Source organism: Thalia democratica, chromosome 2, assembly GCF_965202585.1.
Source record: "Thalia democratica chromosome 2, ktThaDemo2.hap1.1, whole genome shotgun sequence".
Taxonomy (NCBI): Eukaryota; Metazoa; Chordata; class Thaliacea; order Salpida; family Salpidae; genus Thalia; species Thalia democratica.
This window is the reverse complement of record NC_139166.1, coordinates 22,810,913-22,821,598: the sequence shown is the minus strand read 5'-3', so window position 1 is coordinate 22,821,598 and position 10,686 is coordinate 22,810,913. Positions and strand designations below refer to the sequence as shown.

At 27.3% G+C, this 10,686-nt stretch overlaps 1 protein-coding gene across 1 annotated transcript; it reads left to right on the top strand.

Moving 5' to 3' along the window:
• The first annotated feature begins 351 nt into the window (after positions 1-351).
• LOC145829556 (heme-binding protein 2-like) lies at positions 352-10,274 on the top strand. The gene is made up of 3 exons (XM_082937395.1): positions 352-668; positions 6,670-6,849; positions 9,863-10,274. The coding sequence occupies exons 1-3, from the start codon at positions 405-407 to the stop codon at positions 9,974-9,976; spliced, it is 558 nt and encodes a 185-aa protein (XP_082793521.1). The 5' UTR covers positions 352-404; the 3' UTR covers positions 9,977-10,274.
• The last annotated feature ends 412 nt before the right edge of the window (positions 10,275-10,686 follow it).

Sequence of the window (10,686 nt, the reverse complement as noted above, 5' to 3'; positions counted from 1 at the left end):
AAAATGTAGTGATTTTAAGTTGCAAATATTTTTTTAATACAAAACTGGCTAAACAAAAAACTGAGGAAGCTTTAAAACTATTGTTCAAAAATTGTAAAAGAAAGTAAAGTTAATATTTTTTTTTTTACTTTACTAGTTTGCACTTCTACAAGGGACCTATTAAAATTCAAAGTCTCTTATTTATGTCCAAAATTATAATTAAAATTACATGTAATAAGTAACTGGTAACTTTGTTAATTATTTAGAAGACTGAATAGTAATGAGAAAATATGGTTTACCCTGCCTATGACAATAAAATTTCTTTCTTAGACCAAGACTTTAGTTGAACAACTCGTTTGTTACAGAATTAACTTAAAAATACTGATATTGTTATCAGATATTTAATAAGTGAGAAAAATACAAAAATGGGTGACTTTATCAGCAAATATGAAGAACCAGCATTTGAAGTGCTGGAAGAAAAGAAGGGAGAAACCAACTATGAGCTGAGAAGGTACAAGGCAGCAAAGTGGACGAGCACCAGCTTGAAGGGCAAGGATTTTGATGACAGCACGAAAGGGCTGTTCAGAAAGTTGTTCAGGTACATCAGGGGGTCTAATGATTCAAATGAAAAAGTTTCAATGACTGTTCCCGTGACCATGAATGTATCTGGCCAAACTAATGAAACACAAGTTGGTTTTTTGCTAACAATTTCATAGTGTTTTTTGCTAATAGTGTTATCATTTTTTATACTGATTTTTTTTTATGCCAATAAAGTACTGGTATATATTCAGAATTGAATTAATTAATTTGAGAAAATGTCAAAAGTGCATGCTGATAGGTGGTTGAATAATTGCACACACTGTCAAAGCTCTGGTATCAGATAAAGTTTTGAAACAATGTAAGCAGAGCAAACTCTACAGCCTGTAACCAATATTGATTAAAGAAAATATCCTAATTAAACACACAAGCAACATTAAATGAAAAAGCAAAATTAGTGACAATTTACTATTTAACATATATATCTCTACTTAAAATTTTTTTATACATGTTAAAGTTCGTATTTGTAGAAATACTATAATATTTATACGTCATAATACATTTAGTTTATTTCCAACGTTATTTTCCTATGTGACAAAAGTACTTATTGAATAAATTTCAAATTTATATATCTCTTAAGAAAAAAAAAAATTTTTGAAAGCATTTGTTTAAAAAAAAAATTGTTATCTAAATTTATACATTCTTTGTTGCAAACAGTATATAAATACTTACTAAGTCTTCCTATAACAGTACATATACAGGTTAATTTAAAATTTGTATCTGAAATTTAAAAAAAAGGCTATAATACATTTGATAGTTAACCTTACCTCATACTTCAATTATAATAACAATGTTTATAAAAACTAAGTAAATTTTCAAGTTTTCTATAGTTAAATATCTTTTCTGTGTTTAGAGTTTCATTGACCAATGAATTTCAAGAATGATAAATCTGAAACACAAATTATAAATTTAATTATTAACAGAAACCTAAAGTTATAGCTAGATAATACTAATATATCTCATCAGGATTTTATATACAAGGGAGACATTGAGCAGCAAAGAAAAAACTAAGCTTCTTTAATTCTTAAAAGTGAATTTAAAAAAAACAAACTGTCAATTTAAATGGAGTTTTCAGTTAAACAAATCAAGTAACTTAAACTCAAAAACACTGTTATTTTACAACTAATTTAGTCTATTATTGGTTTTGCAATTTTTAAAAACAGGGTTTTACTTCAAGGCAAACACACACTTAAGTTCAACAAAATTTTATTTATTGTATAGTTAATAGTCTCTACTGTCAAAATTTAAAATAACACTACTGTTTTAGCTTGTCAATATAAGTAACTAAATATGAAAAACTGCTAAAAACAGCCAAACAACTTTAAAACAATAAAATAAACTTAAGTTAAACAAATTTACGGGTACCACTTGAGGCATTTTAAATCTTTGTCATGGTTCTTAGATGACAAGATTAAGGGTTTCCAAAAAACCTAGAATCTTGAAAAAACCTGGAGTTTGACAGTATAGATTAAAAAAAAACTAAGATTTCAAACAAAAATCACTAAAGAATTTGGGAAAACCTGGAAATTATTTTTTTTTTACATGTGGAGTAACAAAATTTCAACTAGATACTAAAAATCTATCATATACTAAAAAAATATTTATATTAGCTTAACAGTATCTTTTTCGTTTTTTTTTCTATTTAAGACAGTTTTTTTTTACCTAAGTTTAATTTTAAACTAAGAATGGACCAAAACTTGTTTTTTAAACCTGAAAGAAACTCAACCTAAAAGAAACTTACTGAAAACCTTTGGCAACCATGAAAAGTGCTCCAGCTCATTTTCTTGTGACACTGCATTGCCAACAAAATCTCTTTAAGAAAACTCAGGTTTATTTTGTAACTCCAAAGAAGACAATATATCATTTCTCTGCTTTGCAGAAGATTGGTCTGCACAATTTGAGTCCTCTGATGAAGACATGTAGCTGGTTTTGCCTTGCAAATATTTTATAGTTGTCTCAAGGTTTGTTCTCAACCTTTTAGGAGCAAGAAGAAACATAAGTATCCCTTTTTTGTTATCACCAGAAAAAACACATTTCTATAATGATATGTTAGCTTTTCTTAAATGATAGATACTGCTTAGAAATTTGCAACAATGAGGGTTTATTTTTTGAAGAAACTTATCAAACAGACCTGAACCTTTAATCTTAACAACATATTGGTGGTTAGTTTAATAACTCCTCTACTATACTTTTCCCTCACTTGTTATGAAAAATCCTGCCTGGTTTTGTATAGTTACATGATCACCATAGTTCAGTGGTGGCAATGATTTTAGGTACTCACTTAAATTTTCAAGTGACTTAACATCAGGGTTGCCACTTTACCTGGAATCCTGGAAAAACATGGAATTTGACAATTTAGGCAAAAATAACCTGGAATTTAAGAAATTTTGAAAAAAACCTGGAATTTTTAGGAATTTCAACATATTTAGTAGTAAAATTTTTGTTTGACTCAAAAAATTTACCATATAGATAAAAAAAATTTGTCATCACCAAAAATTTTTTTATTAAAAAACACATTTTAAGTAGCTTTACAGTATCTTTTCAATCTTTTTATACTGTTTAACACTGTTTCTTACCTTAAATTTAACTTTAAACTAAAAATAAACCCAAAAATGTGTACTTTTTAAAACCTGGAAGAAATTTGAAAAACCTGGAAAAAATTTTGAAAAAGCAAGTGGCAACCCTGTAACATAAAGAGTCACTAACTGGACAGAAATAAAGTACGCCTAATTGAGTATCCCTATCCAGAATTTCTTCCAGTATCTTTTCATATTGTTTGGGAATCAGAGCAGCTGTTGTAAATTACTCTAGAAATGACGACTACATCAATATTTTTTTTCAATGGTAAACCTGTCATTTCTAGAAAAAAAAATGGTAAGTACATTTATTAAATGTAGACGCTGTCTACCTATTTAAAAGCTACTCTCTTGTCTTCTGATTGTTTGCAGAAACGCAAGTAAATGACAATTCTTTCAAACTATCATAGGTTTTAATTTCTTCATGGATAGTATATGATTCAATGTCGCACAAATGCAAGGAAAATCACTACTTATTGTACCAAGTTTTGTGCAGAAATCTATTGAAAGGTAAAATTTGTTAGTGCTTGGGCTGATATATACCATTTAACTTCCTATGTGACATTTATTTTTCTAATATTTAACAATAAATTCAATGAAAGTATCCCAAGTTTTTTTTTTTTGATTTGTTCTTTGTTGGCTGCTACCATCTTTATTTGAATTGGTAAAACACATTTTTTTGTAATTTTTTTTTCAGATAGCTATCAAGGTCCCACTGTGCACTAGGGTGCATCTGTTCCTTGACCCTCGAGTTTTTCAGTAATTTTTTTCACATAAAGAAAGGATACAAAAATTAGCTATACCACCATTGTGCTTGATTTCATTGTGCTAATGTGCACCCTTTTATTTTGCTAGAGTGTATTTAAGTGTATGCTTGTTTATCAACAAGCTTCAACTTGAGTTATAAAATCTTTTTGTAATACTGACTCTTTTCACCCGTTCAAAGAATTAAAGGTGTAATATGATCAACTTTGATTTAATGATACTATCACAAACATCAACTGCCCAATCAAAATTGTGTATACATAATCCACCAAACAAAAGTAAATTTGGCTCATCAACACCTTTTTTGTCACCTTAATAAATTTTTTTTAGGACTTTGTCCAGCATTGTTTGCCCACAAAGCACTTAATATATTACTTAATTTTACTGCTCCAAACAAACTTTTCATCTGGTCTACCACTTATGCTTCAAATTCTTTTACAACTTATTTTTTATGATTTTTCTTTAGGATTTGTGGAAACTGAGCCTGTAACAACAGGCTGTGTCATTACATTATGTGCCATTTATTTTGCTTATACGAAACTGATTGTCTCCTTCACATCCTTCTCATTTAGACTTCCCCATCCTGGCACCTCCTTGCAGATATTCTCATCTACTAAACCAGTCATCATTATACTTTTAGAAAGTTGTGAAACTACACTGACACAGGTATGACTGAAAGCTGCTTGACCTGCAAGCTGCTATAAGCTCCTGCTCACTTAAATTTACTACGTCTGTATGTCCCTTTAGAATAGCATTTACTAAATCTTCATCACAGGTTTGGTACACTTTATGATGTTTTCTGGCTCTGAAATCTCTGTGCTGTCTTTAAACATTGTCCATTCTTTCAGGAACTTGTTTACTACTTCTTCATTACATTCACTCCCTACTTGAGGTCAGTCCATCTTTAGAAGAATAGATATATCTGTAACTAAATATAATACATTTAATAATCAAAACTAGGCAAATTCAATTTTTTTGTTAATAATGTTTTCTCTGACTTATTCGTAAAAAATCTTTTAAAACTGTACATATTTTTAGTGAAAAATTAAAGCCATAGGGGAATTTAGAATTTCTTTTAAAAGTAGTATTGGAATTTGTTTGTAAGCTTAAATTTAGTGATCTACCTCAACCAGGATCCTGAGTTGGATGTTTTTGGCCTTTTTATTTGCTTAAAACCTGATTTGGTGAGATCCTAATTTCAAAAATAGATCAATCCTGTTTTTTTTTAAGCAATAGTTATTTCTTATAAAACGGCGATATTTAAAGAAACAATCATACTAAATTTATAGCAAAACATTCGTGAAAAGACACTTGTTCTTTAAACTAGTGGTACTTGAATATTTAGTTGAACTTTAATGGGATATTTTTTTAAACTTACTCATTGACTGCTTAAAATAATGAAGGTATTAAAACTTATCTAGTTAAGATAGCTGAATACAGCATGCATGATATGTCTAACAACATTCAGAAAGTTGATATAAACTTAATAGTTTTTTTTTTATTTGTTATTCTCAAACAACTATGACAAAAACTTACCTTAAAATACGTTAGTATTAAGTTAACAAAATTTTATTTACATTTAATAACTGCCTGATGCAAAAATGTTTTTAAGTGTGTTTTTTCGTGGTTGGTAAATATTTAAAGTTTATCTTTTCTTTTTCTAATTTAATGTGTTGTTTAAAGTAATTATCATTCCATTTGTTACAAACAGTTTTTTTATTAATAACACTATTTTCAAAAATTATATACTTGTTATCTCAGTGTTTATTGTAATTATCATAAGTCAAAATAAATAATCGTTCAAGTTTTAAATTTACTTAAGCATTTAAAAGATTTATAAATGCACAACTATAATTATCTTTGATATACATAATAAACCTGGTTAAATGCTAACGACAAAAAACTAAGTACAGTAACCTCTCGTGAATCTACGCTCATTGTGGTCACAGCAAAAGTGTGTAACTAAACGAGAGATAGGTAATATACAAACTATATCGGCTATTTTCTTATGTTATAATTGATAAAATACTATTAGTGGACTTTTCCACTTTTTTAGTTGACAAAAGTACTTATCATTCAAGTTGTACATATTTGTGAATTTTTTTTTGATTAAAATTGTTTATGTGTATACAAGGTAACATATTTTACTATTTTCTTTACCCACCTAAGATTAAACTTGTTCTGCAAAACTCATCTTAGGTTGGCAAGGAACAAATTGGCTTAATATAAGAGATTTATTGAGTTTAAATTAAATTTTATGACACGAACATTTTTAGTAAATTAAAATTGTACCTTGTTTGATTTAAAGGGGATACTAAACACCTAAAATATAAAGAGCAAAGCCATTGAATTCAATAGGCTCCTTATGAAAGGCACTAAGTAAAAATGCAAAAATCTCAATATTGTGGAAAATATACCTTCACATATATTAACATCTAAAATAATACATAAAAAACAATATATTACTAGTTCAGAACATACAAGAAAATTTCAATATTTAAAATATTTCAAACTTTTTTTTTTCGTATTTTTTGGAATTTTAAAATGCGTAACCAAAAAAGTGCGTAGACTTACAAAAGAGAACTGTACTTACATCTGCAATAAATACTTATCTTTTTCAACTGTAAAAACAAAATAAATTTTTCAAGTTTTTATGTACATTATGCTTGAAGAATCTATCTATTGGAATATTTTAGCTTTTACTTTAAATGAGTTGTTGTTCAAATATATAATAAAATATTTCAACAAAAAGGTGGTGATGTCCTTCTACCTTCCAGAGAAATATCAGGGAAATCCCCCCGAACCAAAAGAAGAGGGGGTATTCACGGAAAGCAGGGAGGAAATGGAAGTTTACGTGAGGACTTTTGGCGGCAGGGCCCACGGAAATGACTGGACCAGAGAAATTGACAACCTAAAAGAAGACCTGAAGAAGGTTTGTTTGCTTTTATTACGCCACAAAGTCATTTTGTTTAGTTGCAATGTCAAAAAGAAAAAAAATTCTATTGTGTAGTTGTGCAGCAATATAGCTTAAACTTGTTTGGTACTTATAAATTATACTGAGAACTTATATTTAAATGAAGCTAGTTTAAGTATGTAACATTTTTCCACGGTCTATTCAGCCTGGAATACTAGAAAATCGTGGAAATTAGTACTTTTGTAAAAACATAGATCATTAAAAAAAAATTTTTAAGTTATTGAAAGTACTAGGATTTTTGAATTTTTTTAATGTTTAAAAATGTTAATTAAATAGTTGTTCAGTACTAAAGTACAAGTTAACTACTTTAATAAACTGATAATGAAACACCTATCTGTAAACAGAAACAACTTTTTAAAAGGTTACAAAATGCTTTAATTGGTTATTTTAACTTGGTTTTTTTACAGAAACTTAGTTAAAAAATTTTATTTGAAATCCAAAAATAAATCTTGTATAGTAAAGCTTAGAGCACATATAGAATATTCGAAAAATCAGTTTTAATATTTTAAAATATCATTAAATAGAAGTAATTGTTACCAGAACATAAACTACTGAAATAGTATACTAATGATTAGCAACTCTAATAGAGAATCTTAGAAAGTTATTTCAGGCTAATACTTTTATTTATTCTATCTATTTTTAGTGCTTTTTCTTATTTTTAAAGTTTGTTTATGTTTCCCTGAATTTAAAACTTTTATTTTTATTTATAAAAACTACTTTTATAGTGTTAGTCAAAAATGTTTTTAAAATCATCTAGTGAGTTCGTTTAAAAAAAAAAAACTGAAAAATTGAAACTAATATTAAACTGTAACTAGGTATTTAGTCTCGAGACCTGTCAGTTTTCCCTAAAGAATAACTTTTGCATAGAGAGTCACTTTTGCACAGAGGGTCAATTTTGCAAGAGCGACAGTTTTGCTTGGTAGAAGGAACTGTTTACCGACCAAGGGTTAGGGGTAATAGTGATAGTAAAAAAGCAAATAAAAGTCAGAAAAATAGAAAATACAGACCAAGGGTTAGGGGTAACAGTGATAGTGAAGAATATGTAAAACAAATAAAATATAAAATAAAAAAAATAAACCCGTGCAAAAGTGACTCTTCGTGCAAAAATTTCAATTTGTGCAAAAATGTACCTTTGTGCATTTCTGACAATCGACTATTTAGTCTATTTATGTTGTATCAGTGGTACGGCTCGAAAACAATCTTATGACAATGACTTTGAAGAACTTAATTCAAAAAGATTATTTTGGCTTTAATGAAATTAAAATAACTAAAAAGGCAGTACTTTTTTTTCCAATAGTTTTCGATAAATATAAGTAAGCTGAGCTTTAAAAATTTGTGATTGAAAATAATTTTATGATAAGTACTTTATAACTAATTTTTAAGCACTGTAAGCAGTTTCTATTTTTAGCAGAACTTTACGTCATTTAAAAAGTTAAACCAATACTGTATTTTGTATTCAGCGTTCATACGCGTCAGGATAAATCTTTTTTTTTTCGGAAATATTGACAAAATGTCAGTTTTTCTCAGTTCAGATGCTTGAAAAAATATTAATTTCTTTAATAAGTCGAAATCAGTTTATTTTTTGAGAAGATTATTAATTTCTGAATCTCTTTTTAAATAAAATACTTGAATTTGCAATAAAAGGTAGTTTTATCACATTTACGTTTATTACATGTTGGCAAAATATCAGGGTTTGTCAGTACAAATGCTTGAATATCTCTTGGATTGATATGAAATTTGAGAATCAAGTTTTTTAATCTAAATTAAAAAATAGTGTTATTGTAACAAAAGTTATCCAGACTTAACAAAATATCTTTCTAAAATGTTTTCGATTTATAGTTTTTTTTTTATAAAAAGGGCTTATTATAAACTTTAAAAATTTCTTAAGTTTAAGTTATTTTTATACTCAAGAAAAAATAAAAAGAAAAAATGATTTATTTTAAAAAGTTTAGAATTTTTGTTGCTGTTATTTGGAAATTTTGTGTAAAAATATTATTTAGAAATCTTAAAGCTTCACTAAGCTAAATGTTCAAGCTTCAATTAGTACAAATACTTCAAATGCTTTTATAAATAATTAGGAAAAACATATGTTTTGTTGGCAGTTTATATAAGGCTTTTTTGTCTTCCTTTGTGCAAAAGTTTTAGAAACAGAATACAAAAAACATTTAGGTTTTGAAACTTTTATTTTAATCAGACTTTTTTTTGTTACTTATACTTTTGTAGTTTTCATGCCTGTTTTAAAATAGTGTTTAACAAGACTTTGAAAACTTTAAATAATTGTCAGAGTTACTAAGCTCATCTAAAACATTACTACTAGAAAAAAAAAATTAACTCTAATTGAAGAATTTGATCAATGGCAACTAATTTGCATTTATATAACTTTTAGTTTTGCATAATACACTTTACTTTTTTCTATGTTAGAAATACAGACTAAAACCACCAATTTTTTAATGGAAGTTTTCAAGACTTCTAGTTAGAGCTACATTTTATTTACAAGCATTTAAATGGCTCCTACAATCTGGATCACTGTCTTCAGGCTAAAGTATAAATGCTTTTTCAAAAGCAACCAGGAGTCATATAAATTCCAGCAAAAAAATTAATTAAAAAAAATTTAGTAGGAAGTTTTAGAAATAAAGCAAAAATAGTAATTTTGTTTCTGTTTTTGTTCAGTTTTCTTCTACAAAAATTGAAATCTGTGTTTTTTTTTTCATAGCAGAATGATGATTCAAGACATCACATAACTTAAATTGTTGTGTAACAAAACACTTTTGATTATATCTAAAATATAATCCAGGTAATTGTTAGTGACAAAATGTGCAGCTTTATGTGAGAAATTCATGAAAGCTGCGTAGTTGGATTACACAAAACATATAATGAGTAACAACAAGTAGTAGCTACCATGCTTTAAAGTAAACTAATTTGTTAACCGTAAGCTGATATGCTATTATTTAAAGTATATTTTTAACAACAGGACGGAATAGCAGATGAAAGTTTGAACTTTGAATCTTACTACGCGGTCGGGTACGACAGTCCGTTCAGATTGTTCAACAGGCACAATGAGGTTTGGATTAAAAGGAACAAATAAATAGTGAATCTCTTCGGTTGGGTTAATGTTTTTTTGCACGGTAATGTTAAATTTTTGCACTTTTAATGAAAATCAAAACAAACCTTTCGTTTGTATTTTTCGACTATACCTTTTGTTCAGCAAGCTGCCTTAAAATTTAAACCAAGATCTTTGTCTTGCCTTTAAAATTAGATAAATCATTCATTTTGATACAAATTTTAATTTTACCTTGTTTTTAACTACGTATTAAAGTCTGTCCTGAATGATATTTTATTACTATCCAATTGTTTTAAACGTGTTAAATTAAAAATATTTTCATCTGCACTATTTTTGTATCAAGTTTTATAAAACATTGAATTTAAGTGTATTGTAAGGATATAAGACAACTGTTGTTTTATCAGGTTGAAAATATCGATTGAAACATTGTTTACTTTAATTTTTTGAAAAACACATGTTTTACTTAACCTTTTTTTTCTGAATTTTTCTATAAATTCTTCAGTGCATAAAGTAAAGTTGATGTAAAGTAAAATTTTAGACCTATATAAATTAATTATAATTTATAAAAAAGTCAATATTTTAACCCTTTTAAAGTAGGCATCATAATTTAAAAGGTTAAATTAGTGTCTAAAGGACAGTTGATAAATTGTTATAAATTTTCATGAAAAATCTTAAATATTTAAGATATAAATAATTTAAATTGCTTATAAAATAATTTTTATAAATGTTTTATT

What these genes read in the sequence shown, in the direction of transcription:
- LOC145829556 (XM_082937395.1), top strand. Translation starts at nt 405, where the DNA reads ATGGGTGACTTTATCAGCAAATATGAAGAACCAGCATTTGAAGTGCTG. An exon ending in GCCAAACTAATGAAACACAA is followed by an intron (nt 669 to 6,669) that starts GTTGGTTTTTTG and finishes TTCAACAAAAAG; the next exon opens with GTGGTGATGTCCTTCTACCT. An exon ending in TAAAAGAAGACCTGAAGAAG is followed by an intron (nt 6,850 to 9,862) that starts GTTTGTTTGCTT and finishes TTTTAACAACAG; the next exon opens with GACGGAATAGCAGATGAAAG.